Source organism: Chrysochloris asiatica, unplaced genomic scaffold (assembly GCF_000296735.1).
Source record: "Chrysochloris asiatica unplaced genomic scaffold, ChrAsi1.0 scaffold00440, whole genome shotgun sequence".
Lineage (NCBI taxonomy): Eukaryota > Metazoa > Chordata > Mammalia > Afrosoricida > Chrysochloridae > Chrysochloris > Chrysochloris asiatica.
In genome coordinates, this window is record NW_006408958.1 from 603,261 (window position 1) to 623,442 (window position 20,182).

General features: G+C 50.1%; 2 protein-coding genes across 5 annotated transcripts; both read left to right on the plus strand.

Moving 5' to 3' along the window:
• Window positions 1-768: 768 nt before the first annotated feature.
• Window positions 769-8,038, plus strand: SPNS1 (spinster homolog 1 (Drosophila)). 4 transcript variants are annotated; one of them, XM_006877053.1, is made up of 13 exons: window positions 769-857; window positions 1,093-1,384; window positions 1,476-1,541; window positions 3,621-3,757; window positions 4,820-4,971; window positions 5,061-5,127; window positions 5,710-5,855; window positions 6,129-6,284; window positions 6,481-6,670; window positions 6,974-7,039; window positions 7,265-7,363; window positions 7,553-7,724; window positions 7,944-8,038. In XM_006877053.1, the coding sequence occupies exons 2-13, from the start codon at window positions 1,144-1,146 to the stop codon at window positions 8,036-8,038; spliced, it is 1,587 nt and encodes a 528-aa protein (XP_006877115.1). In that variant the 5' UTR covers window positions 769-857; window positions 1,093-1,143. The 4 variants fall into 4 exon arrangements, with proteins under 4 accessions (XP_006877115.1, XP_006877114.1, XP_006877116.1 ...); XM_006877052.1 differs by having other exon boundaries at window positions 769-1,384; XM_006877054.1 differs by lacking the exon at window positions 6,129-6,284 and having other exon boundaries at window positions 769-1,384.
• Window positions 8,039-8,628: 590 nt separating this feature from the next.
• On the plus strand, window positions 8,629-12,251 carry LAT (linker for activation of T cells). Its single transcript, XM_006877069.1, has 12 exons — window positions 8,629-8,718; window positions 8,948-9,047; window positions 9,144-9,171; window positions 9,260-9,345; window positions 9,468-9,576; window positions 9,694-9,755; window positions 9,893-9,922; window positions 10,007-10,061; window positions 10,134-10,216; window positions 11,770-11,832; window positions 11,996-12,058; window positions 12,169-12,251. Exons 1-12 carry the CDS (start codon window positions 8,629-8,631, stop codon window positions 12,249-12,251), a joined length of 852 nt encoding a protein of 283 aa, XP_006877131.1.
• Window positions 12,252-20,182: the final 7,931 nt, after the last annotated feature.

The following is a 20,182-nucleotide window of genomic DNA, read 5'->3' on the forward strand; positions in this document are numbered from 1 at the left end:
AACTAAAGAACCACCACCTCAGGCTATCTTTTGGTAGATGGGTTTTCTTTGACCCCAAGTTGCAATCAGGAGTCTGACTTGGAGTCCCTGTCTGTCCTGAAGACACCACCAGAGGGCGCAAGGTCTAACTTGGAGTCCCTGCCTGTCCTGAAGACACCACCAGAGGGCACGACAACAGGTCCTAGGTTACCCTGGCGATTGGATGCGAGTAAAAGACGCTGCAGACTGGGCAGGTGAGGTTCTGAGGATGCGTCCTTCAGTATGTGTTTGAGAATCTGCAGTGAAGGAGTTAGCTGGGCTGGGGAATCCGCATACACTGGGGAAGGGGAGAGTGAAAGACCAGGGCTGGAGGTCTGAGCATGTATGAGGCCACAAACCAGGCAGTGTGGATTGAGAGCAATTACCTAGAGTCAGAACTGCTCACTGGCATTTCTAGAGAGATTTACTATTTTCCAAAACCCTTTGTGATTCCATTATCTGGTTTGATCCTGAAGACGCCGACCAAGCAGGATGTCAGAGAGAAAAAACGGATTCAGAAGGGCTTCCCAAATTCAGAGGCACCCTTTAGGTTGGAGATTTCGGCGGGGAAAGAGTCGCTGAGTTACCTTGGTGACAACAGGTCCTAGGGTACCCTGGCGACCGGTCGCTAGTCACGTGACGCGGGGGGGCGCTGAAGAGGCGTGAAAGGCTTTCCATGGCGGCTTCCGTAGACGGCTTGCCGGTCACGTGCCGAGGGCTGGTCCGCTTTGGCTTCTCTGGGCTACAGCATCACCTGACCAACTCTAAGGCAACATGGCGACGGCCGTGGTGCAGCACCGGGGCTGAGCGGCGGCGGCCGTGGTGCGCTTCTAACCTGGGTGAGGGGCGTCCTCAGCCTGGGAGGGGGGTAGGGTCCTGGTAACCCGCTCCTGTTCCTGGTGTCGTCTGAACTCGCGTCCTTCCGCGCGGTGTCTGTCAGGATGGGGAGGCAAGACAGGGCCTGGGTCCCCTCTCGGCCGTGCTGTGTCCCCCAGCAAGCTCTTACTCCTCTGGGCGCACTTCCTTCGCCTGGGTTCCCTCCATCCTCTTTTCTCCAGCCTCCTCCCCTCGCAGGTGGGATCATCGGTGGGACCGGAGCGCGGGCGGGAGCGGCCCCCAGGGACCATGGCCGGGTCCGACACCACGCCCTTCCTCAGCCAGGCGGATGACACGGATGACAGGCCCGTGCCCGGCACGCCGGGGTTTCCGGGGTCCACTGGGGCCCCGAAGCCCCGGGAGCCCGAGGTCCCGGACTCAGAGGGACTACAGCGCATCACGGGCTTGTCGTCCCGCCACTCGGCTCTAATAGTAGCCGTGCTGTGCTACATTAATCTCCTCAACTACATGGATCGCTTCACCGTGGCTGGTACAACTTCCGAGAGGCTGACAGGCGAGGGAAGGGAGCGGGCCCCAGGGTAGGGCTACCTCCGGCCCATCTTGGATGCTCTCCTTCGCAGGCGTCCTTCCTGACATCGAACAGTTCTTCCACATCGATGACGGTAACTCCGGCCTCATCCAGACGGGTGAGTAGGACCCCTCTTGGGCACTCTGCAGCTTTTCTTCCTCCTTTACCCTAGTTGGGGCCACATGCTGGCGAGCCTGGGCCCTCGTTTATGGAGGTCCTGTGTGATAACCTCAAGGTCGGCAGTTCAAGCCCACCAGCTGCCACATGGGGGAAAAAGACGACTTTCTGCTCTCGCAAAGATGCTCAGCCTTGGAACCCTATGCAGGGTTGTGATGAGTCAGAATCCTGTATAAGATAGCACATAACAACAAAAAGTGTCTCGCGTTGCTGAGTCAAAATGAACTGGAAGGCAATAGCCAGAGGAAGAGTTGTTGTTGTTGTGAAGTGCCGGGGAGTCAGTTCTGACCCATAGTGACCCTGTATAGGGTTTCTGAGGAGCAGCTGGTGAGCTTGAACTGCCAACCTTCCAGTTCAAACAGCTTTGCAGTCTGGCGCGTTAACCCACAGCGCCACAGCAGAGGAAGAGTACTGGTGGCTTAATGGTCGAAAGTGGTTGGTTTGGTGGTTGGAACCCACCAGCGGATGGAGGGAAAGTCTGTGGGGACAGTTCTCTGTCCTGTAGGGTCACTGTGAGTCAGAATCCACTGCATGTGTCCAATAAAAGTGGTTAGAGCTAGGGGAGGTGATGGCCCCGCTTCTACCCTGGGGCTGTACTATTTAGCAGGAACACATTCAAAACGGGAGTTAGTTTAGTGTGGTGATTAAAACAGACTTGGGCTTAAATTTTAGCCTTAGCACTTGGTGTGATAGTGGGCGAGGCACTCAAACTCTGTTAGTCTCACTTTTCCCTGTTCCATAACCACGCAGACTCACTGCCACAGTGACTGTGTAAGATGGGATGAATAACCACACAGATCACCTCACAGGACTGATGGGAGGGTTACATGTGGTCCTATTTGAGGTGCCTGCTAGCACAGGGCTTGGCACACGGCAGGCACTCAATCAATTCAGGCAGGAGGGCTAAGGTTAATCTGGGACTTGAGGGAGTGGCAAAGCCATGGTGAACTTCTCCTCTCTTCCCTCCCTTCCTTTCTTCATTCAATTCTCCAGCACCTCTAAGCACCTAGGTTTAAGGCCCTGGAGGAAGTGGTGATACCATCTTTGATGTATCTGAGACCTTTGATGCCCATTGTCTTGTAATCCTTCCATCAGCCCAAGGGATAGGTGTTATTATCCCCATTTTATAGAAACAGGCCTCCAGACTGAGTCACTAGACAAATTAGAGGCAGACAGAAATTTGTAGCCAGTCTTTTCTCCACTCTAAGCCATTTAAGGAACTGGAAGTATTTAAGGTGAAGTCTGGAAGAATGAGGATGGGTCAAGGTCTCCAAATTACTGAAGACTTGTTGAGTTAGAGAAGTAACTCATTGGAGGCTTTCCCATTGATTCTCTTTTTCATTCAACAGGTGTGCTAAGTGATGGAAACCTAGTCATGGCCAATACAGGCCAAGTCTTGGCTTTCATGGAGGCAGCCTGCGTGCCACTGTGGAGGAGCAGGCAGCAGTCAATAAAAATTTAATACATGAGATCATTTTCCTAGGCATAAGTGTGGTGGAAAAGAAAGCAGTAAATGTAATTGAGAGGGGTTGGGTGTGTGGGGGTATGAGGAAGTGTCTGAGCTGGAACCTCAGAAGCTCAGAAGAGAAGAGAGAGTATTCCAGATAGAGGAGACAGGAGGTGCTCCAAACCCTAAATGGTATTGAGCTTGGGAAGTTCTAGGAACTGAAGGAAGGTGGCTGCTGGATACAAGGAGTGGGAGGGAGAGTGGATGGCTAGGCATTAGGCATGAAGTTGGAGAGGTAGAGGTTGGATGAGATAGGTGTTCTGCACCATGGTACAGAGTTTGGATTTGCTCTTGGCTGCGGGCAAAGAATTTGTCTGGGCCATTCATCCTACAGTGGAAGGTTTGGAAAGATGTTGAAACTAGGACTGAACAGTCTTCTTGATAGGCAGCTCTGAGGGGGTTCAGGGTTGGCTGAACGGGGTGGTGTAAAGTCTTGATGGGAGCTCTTTCTCCCTGAGCTGCAGAGCAGGGAGGGATACTGGGGCTGGACTTTGATTTCCTGTTTTCTCACAGTGTTCATCTCCAGTTACATGGTGTTGGCACCTGTGTTTGGCTACCTGGGTGACAGGTACAATCGGAAATATCTCATGTGCGGGGGCATTGCCTTCTGGTCCCTGGTGACACTGGGATCATCCTTCATCCCTAGAGAGGTGAGGCCCCAAGCCAACTCCTGCTTTTTCAACCCCCCACCCCCTACCCACAGTCATTCTTTGCTGCTGCTTCATGGAGTCAGGGTCTTTAGTCTGGGCCATGTTATATCCCCCTCCTTGCCTGAAGTACTCTGGAATGGGGAGGGCTAAAGTTAATCTGGGACTTGAGGGAGTGGCCGCTTCCTCTTCCCTTTTCTTCCCAAACCTTTTGTTCATGATCTTCTCTCTTCTTGACCCTTGACTTCTTCGCTCCACACCCAAAACATTCTCATTTCTTACCATGGAAAACCTTACCTGGACCACACTCCCTCCCTCTCCTCCCTGCTTGGTCAGACTTCCTGCAGAACCCCTCATGCTCAGCCACTGCCGGTCCTTGTGCCCAGATCTCTGCCCTGACTTTTGTCCCCTACCGTCCACATTGAAGCTACTCTTGCCAAAGTCAATAGTGACCTCCAGGTTGCTAAATACAGCAAGCTCCCACTTCCTACTCCTGCTCATACTTGCGCTCCTTGAAGCCTCCAGATTTGTTGACCCACTTCTTCTTCCTGAAACTCTCTTCTTCCAGCTTCTGTGACCCCATGTTCTCTTGCTGGCATTGTTTCTTTGCTCCTTTGTGATCTCCTCTGTCTGTTATCACTTCCTGCCCAGGAATTCTGTCGCCCTCAGCCTTGGGCATTAAACACTTTCCTTGGGTGGCTGCACACTGTTCATAACTCCAGGGGGCTTTTGTAGACAAATGAACCCTCACCTAAGATTGAATTTATTCTGTACTTACTGGGTACAAAGTAACAAATAGTCCTTTGATTTTAGAATTCCCCCCAACACCTATGTGAGCAAGGTATTATTATTCCACTTTTGCAGATGAGGAAACTGAGGCTCAGAGAGGTTAAGTTACTTTCCCAGAGTCACAGCTAGTAAGTAAGTGGTGGAGCAAGGATTCAAGTCCAGGTCTGTCAAAGTCTAAAGCCAGGCCTCTCTCGCCATCTCCACTGCCAAGTGGCGAGGTTGGCTGGGAGGCCGGCTTCATGGTGGGCTGCTACCGTCCCCTGTCTCGTTCCCCAGCGTTTCTGGCTGCTCCTCCTGACCCGGGGCCTGGTGGGGGTCGGGGAGGCCAGTTACTCCACCATTGCACCCACGCTCATCGCTGACCTCTTCGTGGCAGACCAGCGGAGTCGGATGCTCAGTGTGTTTTACTTTGCCATTCCTGTGGGCAGGTGGGTGAGCCCCGGGCCCGGGAGGAGGCAGCGGGCCTGGTGTAGGAGATGTGACTGACTCGTGTCCCTCGTCCCCTCTGTTCTCCCAGTGGTCTGGGCTACATTGCAGGCTCCAAAGTGAAGGATGTGGCTGGAGACTGGCACTGGGCTCTGAGGGTGAGTCTGGTCCTTCCATGGGAGGCTGAGCACCATCTCCCTGGCCCTCTTTCCTGTCCTCACACCCTGTCTGTGAGCAACCTCACCATGACAGAGACGGCAGAAGTCTGTTGTAAAGCTTAAGTCCCAAAGAAGTGTCAGTGTACCGGAAGGTTCTAGGGCTGGTTCCTAGTGACACAGTTCAAGGGTCATCTTGTTCTCGACTTTCCTCAGACTTCATTCTCAAGCAAGTGAAAGCTTAAACGAACACCTTTCCCCTTAGAAACCTTGAGCACCGACCTGGGATGGAGATTGATTAGATCAACATGGGTCACCTGTCTCCCTACCAGGGCAGCCAATCATACTGCTCTCATTGGCCAGGCCTGGCGGGGGCGGGGGGGGGGGGAGTTGAGAGAAGGGGAGGATGGCTCCTCATAATAAAATTAGGATGCTGTTACCAAAGATGGAACAAAAGTGAGGCTTGCAGAAACGGGCATTCCTAGCGTAGGACCCCCTGCCCACTCCTCATGGCAGCTTCTGTTTAGTCCTGGCAGTTGTGAGTGCCCCTCCCAGGGCCCATCATGAAACTCACTCTCTTCCCAGGTGACACCAGGGCTAGGAGTGGTGGCTGTTCTGCTGTTGTTCCTGATTGTACGGGAGCCACCAAGGGGAGCTGTGGAACGCCACTTGGGCTCACCACCGCTGAGTCCCACCTCGTGGTGGGCAGATCTGAGGGCTCTGGCAAGAAAGTGAGTTTAGTCCCACCCTAGTCCAACAGCTGAGGCTTCAAGGTTTGAAGGGCACAGCCCTCGGGTACTTTTCTGTGGACTGGCCATCACCCAAGACCAGGAATTCTGCAGACACTGCCCCCTTGTGGCAACTGTTTGAATTACAGACCCAGGAGTGTCCGTACCTCATGCCCTGATCTTAACCAAATCTTGCTGGGAAGGGATAGCCAAGGGTCTCTACCCTGGTCCCTTGGAGTCTGACCTCCTCCATCCCTCCTTCCTTCCCGTGAGCAGTCCTAGTTTTGTCCTGTCGTCCCTTGGCTTCACTGCTGTGGCCTTTGTCACGGGCTCTCTGGCTCTGTGGGCACCTGCCTTCCTACTGCGTTCCCGTGTGGTCCTGGGGGAGACCCCCCCGTGCCTTCCCGGAGACTCCTGCTCCTCTTCTGACAGGTACACAGAAGGGACTGGGCTGGGTGGCCTGCAGGTGGCAGGTGGAGTGAAGCTGCGGAATCTCGGTGTCCTGGTGTGGAAAGTCCATCTGTCTCCTGGTGCTTTGTGAACCATGAGATAGAGATACTGGACCTGCGGAGACGTGAGCAGGGAGAGCTTTGTATGCATATGAACTAGCCCCCTCCTCTGCCCCCAGCCTCATCTTCGGCCTCATCACCTGCCTGACCGGTGTCCTGGGTGTGGGCCTGGGTGTGGAGATCAGCCGCCGCCTCCGCCGCTCCAACCCCCGGGCAGATCCACTGGTCTGCGCTGCTGGCCTCCTGGGCTCCGCACCATTCCTCTTCCTGTCCCTGGCCTGTGCCCGTGGCAGCATCGTGGCTACTTATGTGAGTAGGTCCCAGACACAAGGGGGTGTTCTGGGTCCAGGGTGGACGAAGGGTATGCTGGGCAGGCTAAGGGTTGGCTAGTGTCATGGTTAAGAGCAGACTTAGGAGCAGGAATGCCTGGCTTTGAATCCCAGCTGTAGGACATTGGACAACTGACTTAAGCTCGCTGTACTGTTTCTACATCTGTAAAGAGGGCATAATGGTGTCACTTGTCTGATGGGTTTGTGAGGAGGAAATGACGTAACATGAATCTGGCACATGGTAATCCTCCATGTTATGTCTGCCCACCTTCCCTTCTCTCAGATTTTCATCTTTGTTGGGGAGACTCTGCTGTCTATGAACTGGGCCATTGTGGCTGACATTCTCCTGGTGAGTAGCTGGGCAGCTCCAGGGTCAGCCTGGAGGCTGGTGGAAGCAGGGGCTTGGGTCCGGAGACGCTGAATTGTGGCTTCTTCAAAAGCCACCCCAAACTGACTGGACTCCAGCCCCAGATAGACCTGTAATCCTCGCCCTGACCTCTCTGGGCTTTGCTGAGCCCTGCTCCCACGAGGAGCACCTGAACACTAAGCCCCTGCCCTTCCCGCCCGCCCCCAGTATGTGGTGATCCCCACGCGGCGGTCCACGGCAGAGGCCTTCCAGATTGTGCTGTCCCACCTGCTGGGTGATGCTGGGAGCCCCTACCTCATCGGCCTGGTGAGCTCTGCCCCTTGACTGGACTTGTGGAGACTAGGGGGGTCAGGTGCTTCTCACCTCAGAACCCCAGTCAGACTGCAGATCTTTATCCGTGAAGTGTGGGCCTGGTCCGGCTGCTGGGACTCTCCTGCCCTGGCCCAGCTCCTCTCCTAGGTCTCTCCCCTCTGATGGCTCCTACCCTCTCTCCAGATCTCTGACCGCCTCCGCCAGAACTGGCCCCCCTCCTTCCTGTCCGAGTTCCGGGCTCTGCAGTTCTCCCTCATGCTCTGTGCCTTCGTTGGAGCGCTGGGCGGTGCAGCCTTTCTGGGCACTGCCATCTTCATTGAGGGCGACCGCCGACGGGCCCAGTTACACATGCAGGGTCAGTTGGGGCCTCTTGTCTGTCCATGTGTCTGCCCAGTCCTGTGTACTTGCCATATTTCCCTTCATTCTGTCTGTCCAACAAGCTGAGGTCTGTGCAGAGCCTAGTGGCTCTCTGGCTGCTGCCCTGTCCGTTTCTCAGCACCTAATTTCCCACCCCCCGCCATCCAGCTTGTGTCTTATTCACTCAGCCCTGACTCTGACCCTTTTCACCCTGAAGGTGTGTTGCGCGAGGCAGGACCCACAGATGACCGCATTGTGGTGCCCCAACGAGGCCGCTCTACCCGGGTCCCTGTGTCCAGTGTGCTTATCTGAGGGGACATTGCACGCATGCTACACGCCTGTTGGCACTTGTCCTGGCCCCACCCAAGGAAGAGCCAGGTCCAGCCCCCAGGAGGGCACTGGGCTATGTTCCAGCTTCCAGACACTACAGAGCAGCCCAGGGGGCTGGGAGACGTGAGGGCTTAGGGGGTCCCCTTTACTGGGGCAGCCCCAGGGGCTCGGTGCTATTTGTAACTGAATAAAATTTGTAGCCAGACCCCAAGTGCCTGCTGGAGTCTTTATTTGGGTGTCAGTGACCACTGGCCTGCTGGGCTGCCCCCTTCGTCCCTGCCTTCTGGCTGGGTGGAGGAGAGGGGACTGTGTGTGACCTTGAGTCATGCCCATGTTTCCCCCCAGGTCCCGCCCCTCTGACGGGTAATCCTGGGTGAGGGGATGGGCACTGCCCTCCGCACCTCAGAATTCCCAGGGTCAGAGCATCCTTCTCCGCTGCCTCCTCAAGCCCATGGATGTGGAGGCCACTCTCCCTTCCTGAAGGCCAGCTGATCCTTCTTGAGGGCGTCCTCCCTGCTCCCCACTGCCGGGTGGGGGTGGGGAGGGGCGGGGGCAGCCGGCTGAGGAGCCCGATGATTTCCTGCCCTCGCCGGGCGCTCACCACAGCTTCCTGCTGCGGGCGGGCAGGCGCCCGGGAGAGGCAACGCGGAGCTGAGGCGCAGGTAGGACCAGGGGATCGGGGTGTAGGGACCATGCAGATGGCTGCCAGTGTCTGGGACCTCAGCCCAGGACCTGGCTTGGCAGCCCTGGGGCCAAGGGTCTTCCAGAACCAGTGCTGACCGCACGCAGCCCAGCCAGAGGAGGGGGCTCAGGGAGCCCCCCAAGGCACAGCTGTTCCCCAGCCTGGTACCCTGCTAGGCCCAGTCTGAGGCCTGCCTTCCGTCTCGGCAGATGGAGGCGGCTGTCCTGGACACCGTCTTGGGTCTCCTGCTTCTGCCTCTCTTGATTGTGCTGCTGACTGTGTTGTGTTTGCACTGCCGCGAGCTGCCAGGTGAGTGGGCCCACATGCCTGGACACCAAGGGACCCTTAACCCAACTCGGCCCTCAGCATGGCCTCTTCCTGCCTTACCAGCCCTCTCTTCCCCAGCCTCGAACGACAGTGCTCCCTCCGACAGGTGAGTCTGCCCAGTGTCTGCCCGGTGGGTTCCCCAAGCTGGACAGGGCTCTCCCGGCCTCATTCCTAAGCCATGTCTCTCTTGCCAGTTTGAACTCAAGTAACAGATTCAACAAGCGGCCTTGTGAGTACATGGAGCACCTGTGCCCAGGGTGGAGGGACGAGGGTCCTACATGTGAGTCCCTTTGTGGAGGTCCCACCTGGGTGCGGGGCCTGCTGGGTCTCTCTGAAGCCTGGCTAAGGGTGGGGACAGCATCTGTAGTTACTCCTTCAGCTTGGTCCTATTCTCAAACACAGTCGCCCCCTGGCCACCAGCCCCCATCGCCCCCATCGCCCCCATCAGCCTGCCTGCTCCCTCCTTCCTGCCCACCAGCTTGTCCAGGAACCTGCCAGTCCTCCCCATCCCGTGAGTAGCCCTCAGTCCCCTCTCACTTCCCTGAAGGAGGGGCCTCTTGTCCTGTTACAAAACCCCTTGCCTCCAGATCCCCCTTCCCAGGCATAACCCTTGATCTTTGACTAGCAGATCTCCACAGCCGTCTGTAGTCGCCCACCAGATGTCATCTTCCCAGCAGGACTCAGATAGTGGTAGGTGTGGAGAGGAGCTCGGAGGACAGGCTGGGCGGAAGATGGGACTCGGGACTAGCTGAGCTGTCTCTCTCTGTCTCTCTCTCTCTCTCTGTCTCTCTCTCTCTCTCTGTCTCTCTCTCGCTTCCTCTTTGAAGCCAACAGTGTGCCGAGCTACGAGAATGAAGGTGCGTGTGCCTGGGACCCAAGGTGCCCTGGTGGGTGGCGCGGCTGGCCTGCCCTGGGCTATACTGGCCCATTGTCACCCCCAGGTCCTGTCTGTGAGGACATTGATGAAGACGAGGATGAGGACCATGATCGCTACTTGTGAGTGGCCAGGTGGAAGGTGGTGGCTGAGGCTGGGACGCCCTTGCTCACCCGCCATTTTCCTTCTCTCAGAGAGGTACTTCCCGATGACACCTCGGCCCCCAGCCCATCTCCTGTGGAGAGCAAATCCAGCCGCACACACAGCACTGTCTCCAGTGAGTTGGCATTCTCAGCCGTCCATCCGTCTTCTCCCCTGGATGAGGCTTCTGTGTGGCTGCCCCTGCTCTCTGCCCTCTCGTGCTGTTTTTTGAGTTGATTTCTTCCTTTACCTCTTGGTTTTTTCTCTGTTCTCACTTTCAACAGCTCCTGTGCTTGAGATATTAGACTCTCTGCTCTAATTGAATTTTCTTATCTTTTTGCTCGTATTTCCTAGCTGTCTTTGTGTATGTGTGTTTAACTTTTGGAGTGATATTTTACACAGAAAAATAATTTTTCATTCAAGTTTTTATACAGTCTGTTTTGTGGCACTGATTACAATCTCCACAATGTAAAATATAACAGCACTTTTCCGATTTTCTCGCTCTTTCACATTTCCTTTCGTCCTTCTTTCCTACCCCTTCCTGACTTCTGAACTGCTTTATTCATGGGCACATACTGCCCTTTTGATCTCATATTGGTTGTTTTCAGGAGAGTGTACCTCCCTGATGCTATTTTGTTCACAGTGTGTAATCCCTTTCAGAATGGTTGGTTCTCGTAGCTGGGCACCATCTAGTGCTTCTGGTCTCAGAGTTAGGGGGCTGAGGCTCATGTGGTCAATTCGCCCTTTGGACTAATTGTGTCCATGAGTTTTTAATTTTCTTTTCTCTTTGTTCCAGACCGGGAAAGATAAGTAGTTGCATCTTAGATAGTTTGTTTCTTTGTCTAGGAGATTTCTTAACTTTATTTTTCCAACACTTCTACTGAAATTGTGGCTCTCCTTCTCAAAGCCCTTTCTGGATCTTTGTTTCTTTTTCATAGCCTCCAATTTTGGGTTTCATGGAGACAATACCATCTTGTCAATCTCTAAATGTACTCATTATGGTTGGTTATTATTTTTTTCAGACATTTTCTTTTCCTTTCTGCATTGACTCAGTTTCCTTTGAGCTGTTTCCTCCCTATCTCGCAGTCTTTAGTTTGCTGCCACTCTCCTCTCTAGGGACTTGCCTTGGACTATCATCAACCACAGCTCAATCTGTACCTCTCTTGAGCTCCAGACTCTGTCCAACTGCCTCCACTTGATTCATCCTAAGTATGTAACAGTTCACGTGGTAGAATACAATGGTAACTATATAAGAACATAGCAGTTCATGAGGTAGGCTCCAATGTTAAATATGTAAGTATGTAGCAGTTCACGTGGTAGACTCCCACGGTTACTATCTAAGTACATAGTTGTTCATGAGTAGACTCCAATGGGAAGTTTAGCCAACAGTTACTGGGGGCTCAGAAGAAAGACTTGGTGATCAGTTTCTGAAAGGCTACAGCCATGGAAACCCTGCTCTGACATACATGGGGCCACTATGAGTTGAAACCTACAATGGGAACAAGTTCCCAGTTACTATGGGGACTGACTGTGGGATGGTCTTGGCTCTCTGTGCTTGGAAGTCTCAGGTGGTCCTGTTGGAGGTCTTTGGTGGCTGCTTTGAGAGCCTTTGGGTGTGTGAATTGGAGGCTCTGGGGCTCTGTGTGTGAGGGTCTTTGAGTAACAGTGTGGGGGGCTGTTTTCCTGCAGTGGACTCAAAGGACGAGTATGTGAACGTTGACGAGAACAAGGAGAGTGCAGAAGCGTCTCTAGGTGAGTGGCAGCCCTCTAGCTCCTACCCAGGCCACCTTCTCCCCCTTCCGCCCAGTGTGGCCTGTCCCCTTGCCTTGAGTGTGAGTGATCTCACTCAGTCCTGTCCCTTTGCTCTCTTGCACTCCCTTTCGGTGTGGCTATGCCTCCTGACCTGTCCCCACAGATGGGAGCCGCGAGTATGAGAACGTATCCCCGAAACCGCAGTCCTCTGACAGGACTGAGCCTGGTATGTAAGGTCATGGGGCGGATGGGGCAGAAGCAGGGGCGCTGCCCTTGCGGGGGGTGGGTGTGGGTGTTGGTTTTCAAGCTGGAACCTACCCTCTCCTTTCTTCATAGCCACCCTGAGTTCTCAAGAAGTGGAGGAAGAGGAGGGAGCGCCCGATTATGAGAATGTGTATGTTTCACTGAGGGCCTGCTGAGCCCCTGTCCTGCCTTCAGGGATCCCTGCCAGCCCACCTCATCACCTCAGGCCTGTCCCCACTGACCCGGGGCTCTTCTGATCCCTGCTAGCTTCTGAGCCCATAATCTCCCCTCTCCCCCGCCCTGTGATGTTTCAGGTGAGGCGAGTCTGCCCTGAGCCAGTCTTGCAGAACGCTGGAGCCAGAACACTGGAACTGGGCTGCTAGAAGTGGCTTTGGACCCCTCACTGTTCCTTTGCTCTAGTCTGACATCAGCCTGAGAAATTTCCCCTAACTTATTGTCACTTTGGGGTCTAGTCCACGTTCCTCCAACACTCTGCACCTTCTGACGCAGCCTGAGAATGGACTACCCTCAAACCAGCCCTACTCTTGTCCTAGAATAAAGGCTGATTGGTCTGTATCTCTGTTGGCTTTGGTGGGCCTGGTGGGTGAAGGTGGGCTGTGTGGGACAGAGTGAGTCAGAGACTGGACCCATCTGTATGTATGGGAGCATGTGTGTCTTTGTGGCTCTGCTGTGTCCTCCATAAGGGCTAAGTGTCCTCAAGGGCCCTGGCCAACTATTGTAGGAGTGACAAGAGGTGATGGCTAGGCAGACTGGCGCCTCTGGGGCTCTGAATGTGGCTCCCACGAGAAACAAACAGGTTGCTGAGCTGGCGGGAGAGCAGGGTGTGGAGAGAGACACTGGGTCAGGAAGAAAATCGACAACAACATCCTGACCCTCAGTTTCTCCATCTTTAAAACAAGAGGGTAGACCAGAACATCTCAAATGGGTTTTGTTGTTGTTGTTGTTAAGTGCCATTGAGTTGGTTCTGACCCATGGCGACCCTGTTTACGGTTTCCAAGGAGCGGCTGGTGAGCTTGCTGTTCAAACCGACTTTGCAGTCCAGCACATTAGCCCACAGCGCTACACCAGGACTCCAATCTTACCTTTAGTGATTTTCAATAAAACAGAGCTTACACAATTGTCCAGAAACATTTTAAGTATTTTGTTGTTAGGTGCTGTCGAATCGGCTCCTCCTCACAGCAACTGTATCACAACAGAACAAAACGCCACCCATCCTGCGCCACCCTAGCAATTGTTTGAGCCCGTTGTTGCCGCCATTGTGTTAAATGTTTTAGACAACTTTAAAAACGAATTTGTTGTTTGTAGTCCTCAAGTCAATTCCAACTCATAGCGACCGCATGCTACAGACTAGAATTTCCCATAGGTTTTTGGTGGTTTTTTGCTTTAACTTTTTATTGTGAATTGGATGAAGATTTCTAGAGTAGGTCACCATCTGCATCCTTTCCCCAACCATTGTGACTGGTTCAGTGGGGCCATGTCTGATGGCAGTCCCCTCAGTGTGCCATCACTGACCCCGATGATTGTGATCCCCTCCATTCCTCTTCCTCTCCTGACCCTTCTGAACTTTGTCCTCACCTAAATATGCCCCGTTGATTTCAAACGGCCGATTATTCTGAGGTGTGTGTGTCTCACTCATGGTATAGTTCCCTTTACAGACCTGTGTAGTTGTTTGGCTGAAAACTGAGCCCTGGGGATGAGTTCAGTTCCAGACCTGAAGGGGGGCCGAGGGCCAGAGTCTGACTTTTATTCCCTGTTTTTCTCCCACCCTATCCAGGCCCTTCTGATGTGATCCCTTGGAGAGCACTTGGTGGCGGTAGCTAGGCACCATGTAGGTCTGCGCCATAGGGTTTTCTAGGGGGTCCTGGTGTGGCGCTGTGGGTTAATGCGCTGGACTACAAGTCAGTTTGAACTGCAAGGTCAGTGATTCAAGGTCACCTTGGAAACAGATTGCCAGCTTAGCCATCGGAGCATCAATGTGCAGCATGGCACTTTAAATTTCCAGTGTGCAGAAAGGTGACCCGAAGAGCATGTTAAAATGCAGATTCTCAATGCTACTTTTACTTGGTCAGAATTCATTTTAGGAGCTTCATCTTAGTTTTCCTCCAGGACCTACTCCTTACCCAGTCTCATCCCATGTAGTGTTTTATTTTTCTGGTTTTTTTTTAGTTTTTATTATGAATTGAGTGAAAATTTACAGGGCAGATCATTGGTTTTACATTCAATAAATCATATACTTGGTTTCATTATGATTATAATCCCCACCATGTACCATCAGTTAACAGTATTTCTCTCTATTCATTTTAGCTCTTTTTTTTTTTTTATTAAACACTCAGGCATATATAATAATTTACACCACCAAAGGGCACATTCTGCAAGTCTGCCTCTTGGCCACCAGCTCTCAGTTCCTCTCTTTCCATGAATCTAGAGTCCTCAGCTGCTCCCTCTCTCCATGTCCTCATCTCTGCCTCCATCTCTTCTCTGGTGTCCTCCCTGCCTCTCTGGATAAGGTCCTGCATTCTGCTTGTGCTCTTTTCCCTTGATGGTCCTAGGGTCCTCTGTTTCTGGACAGTAAGATTAACCACTCCCCTGTTTTTGTTACAAAACTTCTACCTTTACCGTTGTGACAGTCGCAATTAGTCGTGATAACAATTACTCACTATTGAATCATATGAATCTTATCCCATCTCCTCTTTTCACCAGACCCTACTAGACACGATGAAAACTATTCAGTGGGGACTCTTGTCCCCCAACACTTTTCAACTAAACTCCCTCTTGAAACCTTGTAAGCCAATCACTTTATGCCATCATTGCCCCCTCATTTTAGGTAGCCAGTGTCTTAAGTTGCCCATCCCTATCTACCCTGTGTACAGAGGGGATAATAGCATTGATACTTGATGTGAAGACTCCTTCCCTTTCTGTTGGTATTTTGAGCTACTACCTCCCTGAGTATAGGTCAAGTTCATCAAACTGTAGCATCATCCCATGTAGTTTTAGAGATTCTAAAACTCAGGGTGAACACATGATCCAGGCCTAGACCATCATCTCCATCCTGTCATCATGATTGGTTCAGGAACAGGCATGTAACTTGAGCTGAACCATTAAGAAACAGCCTTGGGATTTGGGCAGGAAGTGATGGGAACGGGGAGCTCTGTTTTTTTTTTTCTTGCTACAGTAAAATTGGAAGGACATTGTCCTGGAACCAGCAGTAGGAAGAGCCCACCAGGAATGAAGCCATTGTGGAGCACACAATAGCCCAGAAACAGACAGAGCCAGCTTCTGATGGCATCATTAGAACCCCAGGGTCCAGCTTCACCTGAAATGAGACCCTCCAAGATGTTCCCCTTATATGGACCAATAAATTACCATTTCTTCAGCTGCTTTGATTTGGGGTTTCTGTATATCAAAGTAGTCCTGATGGACACAGACTAGTTGGCAGCCCCCATGGACTCCAACGGTGATACAACACTTCTCTTTACTGAGCACCTACTGCATTTACATCACTGACGTGTTTGCCTCGTTTTGATCATCATAACAGTGCTCCTGTCAGTCTTGTTGCTATCCCCATTGTGCAGGTGAGAAAACGGCGGCTCATAAAAGTGAAGCCACTTGCCCAAAGGCACGCAGCTGAAGACACCAATCTAGGACTAGATTTGCAGCTCTCCTCCGCTCCGGCTGCGGGCCGCCTCATTCTGGTTATTGTACAAAATGCCACTGCCCTGTGTGGGGAAGCTTGTAAGAGCCTGACTGGAAGAGATGGGGTGGGGGTGTCTAGCAAGCTAGTTGGGCTTAAACAACAGACTTTAGTCATCTTATTTGGAAGAAAGCAAAATGGCTAGAGGTTCCTCAGTGTGTGGGCTGAGGGACACAGAGCTGTGTGTTGATGTGACCACTCTGGAGAAGAATCTAACAGGATAGAGCATTTCCCCTAACCGAGCAAAATCCTGGGTATCTTAACCCATGGGCTAAAGGAGGTAGGCACAATGACCTGTCCCTGGTGACACATCCGTCAGCAGTCAACTGGACAGGTAAGTTATAGTACAGTCAGATGGATTATCAACAGCACATAAAAACGAGTAAACTGGAGCCAACACCCCCCAACTGGATGAATCACATCAACACAATGTGGAGTGAAAAAACCCCAAAATGTGTGTGTTTTCATTTATGAAGAGTTACCAACGTGAAAATGATAAGAATTGTTTAGGGATGCACATATATTTAAGAGAACCAAGATGGCACAGGATGAGAAATACCAAATTCATAACAAGGGTATTTTTAAAGGAAGAGGAAGGCTGAGGGCAGTTCAAGGAAGGTCTCAATGGTATATGTAATGTCTTAAGCAGTGTGAGTGTTGGAGATATTGTTTGTTTTTTTTTTAACTATTTCTTGTGAATGAAGTGAATGTTCACAGAGCAGATCATCAGTTTTATATCCAACATATACTTTGCTTCATTACAATGACTGCAATCCCCTCCACGTACCATCAGTTAACAGCATTTACCTCTGTTCACTTTAACATTGCATTCCTCCCTGTGTCTCCCGCTACTTTCATCTTCTCTCTGCTAACCTCCTTCTTGTTTGTTTATTGCCTGCCCTGTCACCCATGTTAACATGTGTCTATCCTCTAGCCTGTGAATAACTTTCCCTCCCATACCTGCTCACCACCACCACCACCATCATTGGTTGTTTATTTTATTTAAAACTTTTCTTAACTTTTTTATAGCATTGGTCTCCTGCAATATCTGCCCTTTTGTGATTGACTAACTTCACTCAGCATAATGTCTTCCAGGATCATTCGTGTTGTGAGGGGTTTCGTAGATGCACGCTATTCTTCAACATTGCATAGTATGCCATTTTGTGTGTGTGTGTACCGAAATTTATTTAACCATTCTTCTGTTGATGGACATTTAGGTTGTCTCCATTTTTTTGATGTGTCTCTTGTAGACAGCAGACTGAAAGATCCTGTGTTCTTATCCATTCTGCTCTCTCTGTCTCTTGGCTGGTGCATTTAATCCATTTGCATTCAGTGTGATTATCCATAGGTATGAATTCATTGCTGTCATTTTGCTGTGTAATTTCTGTGGTGCTGCTGGACTCTTTGTTCCACAGAATTTTCTGTGCTGAGTTCATTTTGTTTGTGGCTTTTCTTTTCATTTTCATTTCTGTTGTGTTAATGTTTACAAAATGGTTCTGATTTTCCTTTTTTGATATGCAGGTTTATTCATTTTCTTTGAGCTCTCCCTATAATTTATGATTTTTCCCCCTATTTAAAACAGTCTGTTTTATCTTGGTATCAATTTGACTTCCTTACCATTTGGAAGTTCTATATCTATACTATTCCCTCTTGGTTTTGGCTTTGTAGTTGACTTCATTATACATTGGGATCTCTGGTTGCCTGTTTTCAGTCTGGTAGGTTTGCTTTACTTTAAATACTTTGATATCTGGATTGCGTTCTGAGTGGTGTTGGCATGTATGGTGATCAGGTTGTTGTGTGTGTTCGTTGGTTGTCAGTCCAAAGAACACCCTTTAGCATTTTTTGGTAAGGTTGACTTGTTGTTGAATGCCATTGAGTCTGGTCATTACAAATTTCTGTTTATTGCAAAATGTTCTAATCTTACTGTTTTCTTTGAGGGACAGTTTTGCTGGGTATATGATTCTTGGTTGGCTTTTATTTTTTTTTCTTTTCAGAGTTTTGTATATGCCATCCCTCCACCTGCATGGTTTCTGCTGAGAAATCAGGACTTAGTCTTATTGGTTCTCCTTTGTAGGTAGCTTTTAATTTTTCCTGAGCTGCTCTCAGGATTCTTTCCTTGTCTTTGGTTTTGCAAAGTTTGATTATAATATGTCTTGGTGATTTTCTTTGGGCATCTATCCTGTTTGGGGTTCATTCAACTTCTTGTATGTTTATCTTCTTGCTTTTCATAATGTTAGGGAAGTTTTCTTTCAACAACTCTTGAACAATTTTCTCTGTTCTTTTCATTGTCTCTTCCTATTCTGGAAATCCAATTACCCATAAGTTGCCCCTCTTCATGGTGTCCCAAATAATTCTTAGGCTTCCTTTGGATGTTTTTCTTTTTTCCATTGATCTTCTAGCATACTTGTATTGAGAGATTTATCTTCAAATGCACTAATTTGTTACTAAATTGCTTCAAATCTGCACCATTGCCCTTTTAATGTATTGTCCATTTCTGAAATTTTAGCATTAATCTTCTGGATTTCTAATTGCAAGTTTTGTATTGTTTCTTATATTACATTTATTTTGTCTGTTTTTTCTTGTGGTGTTTTCCTGAATTCTTCTGAAGTTTTTTCTGTGTTCTCCTTGCTTTTCTTGATCTTTCTGTCACTCCTTTGAAGGTACCTAAATATCATTCTTTTTCAGTTAGTTCCATTACCTTTTCTTCATCAGAAACATTTTCTGACTCTGCATCTTGGCCATTTGTTTGAACCATTCTCTCTTGTTTCTTCATGTGAGCTACAATTGTCTGTTACCTCCAGGGCATTGTGGGGTTGTAACATTTGTATTTAATTGATGATTGTTGATATGTTCTTAGACTTTCACTGTCTCCTATGGGTGTAGTTAGAGAATAGAAGTGTGTATTCTCTTCTCATTTGTCATTGGCACACCTCAGGTTAGGGTGGGTTTGACTGGCGTTGGCTGCTATCATTGATCAGGTGGTATAGGAGCTGGTGTTGGGTCTTACCCAGTGGGTGGAGCTGCAGGGGTTAAGGTGATGGCTGGGTTGTATGGGCATGGTTGCTCTCTCTGTTGGATGGGAAAGAGAAAATCCCTCTCTCAAACACACACAAGAAAACAAAACAGAATAAACAAACAAGGAACCAACACTGAAAAGAGAAAATAATAAATAGAAAAAAATAAATTTAAACAGGCATCAACCAGAAAAATATGAGAGAAAAAAAAAAAAAACTCTTAAGAATAACTAAAAAGGAAAAAAGCTCTTAAGAATAACTAAAAAGGAAATTTGAGCTACAGAAGAGAAAAATAAGAGCGAAATTAAAAGGAAGATATAATAATAATAAACACCTAGAAGAGCCAGGGAGAGGGAGGATTAAAAGAGAGAGAGAGTAGTAAAGACAGATTAAAGGAAAGAAGAGGGGAAATGTGAAACAAGAAAAGAAAGGGAAACAAAAGTGGCGATAGAAAGGATAAAATTCAAGATAATAGAGAAGAAGGGAGAGAAAGAATAAACAAACTAAAACAATGAAACAACAAAAGGAAAGAAGCAACCCCCAAACAAAACCATGCAGTTGTTGTACCTACAGAGGAGAAATCTCTGGGGGCTCCTGCAAGCCAAGGAGCTTACAAGGTGGGTGTGGGAGGGATGTGACAGCAGAGTCCTGGCCCTAGATGGACTTCCTATTGGCCTCCTTATCTATGTTCAGGGCACACAATCCGGAAATAGTTCTTGGAGGCCCTTGATGGAGCTGGTTTCAGTGTCTGTTAGGACCACAGGGCAGCTGGGGGCAGGGTGACTAGTAGCCCTGTGGGTTCTGTAGGTTAGTCGTTGAGTCCACCTGAATCTAGGCACCAAAGTGGCACCATCGATCCCCACATCCTACTGGCATGTCTCCCTGCCATATGGCTCTGAACTCCTGGAATGCCGGGCTTTTGATGGAGATGGATGAGGGTGGGAGCTGGCCATGTCTTTGATCACCAGAGAAGCATGGGGGAAAAGAAGGAGTCACACCTCTGCCATCAGCTTTGAGACTCTGCTCAGCCAGGTGACATTCTGTGGCCAAAGCTGCTCACAAGATGGTCATGCCACAGCTGGCTGATTGTTCACCAGTCTGCCTCCCTCTCTTGCCATCCCTGCTCGGTTTCTCCTCCCAGCAAGCACTCAGTCCACTTCTCTAACCTTTCCTCTGAGCTTCAAGATTCCAAAATTTTCATCAGTGTCTGTTTCATTTGGTCTGTCATATCTTTGTTGTAGAGGGTTCAAGTAGTCTGCCATCTTGTCGCAAGTGTGATATATTATTCATTAAGTATATGTCTGATTTATTTCATAATAACAGAGTGGAGAGTGAACAGTTGGTCTTGAGCCCCAAGGGTGGCCCCTGGAGTGTTTGAAGT

What these genes read in the sequence shown, in the direction of transcription:
- LAT (XM_006877069.1), top strand. Translation starts at nt 8,629, where the DNA reads ATGATTTCCTGCCCTCGCCGGGCGCTCACCACAGCTTCCTGCTGCGGG. An exon ending in GACAGTGCTCCCTCCGACAG is followed by an intron (nt 9,172 to 9,259) that starts GTGAGTCTGCCC and finishes CTCTCTTGCCAG; the next exon opens with TTTGAACTCAAGTAACAGAT. An exon ending in CACACACAGCACTGTCTCCA is followed by an intron (nt 10,217 to 11,769) that starts GTGAGTTGGCAT and finishes GTTTTCCTGCAG; the next exon opens with TGGACTCAAAGGACGAGTAT.
- SPNS1 (XM_006877052.1), top strand. Translation starts at nt 1,144, where the DNA reads ATGGCCGGGTCCGACACCACGCCCTTCCTCAGCCAGGCGGATGACACG. An exon ending in TTTGCCATTCCTGTGGGCAG is followed by an intron (nt 4,972 to 5,060) that starts GTGGGTGAGCCC and finishes CTGTTCTCCCAG; the next exon opens with TGGTCTGGGCTACATTGCAG. An exon ending in GCAGCATCGTGGCTACTTAT is followed by an intron (nt 6,671 to 6,973) that starts GTGAGTAGGTCC and finishes CCCTTCTCTCAG; the next exon opens with ATTTTCATCTTTGTTGGGGA.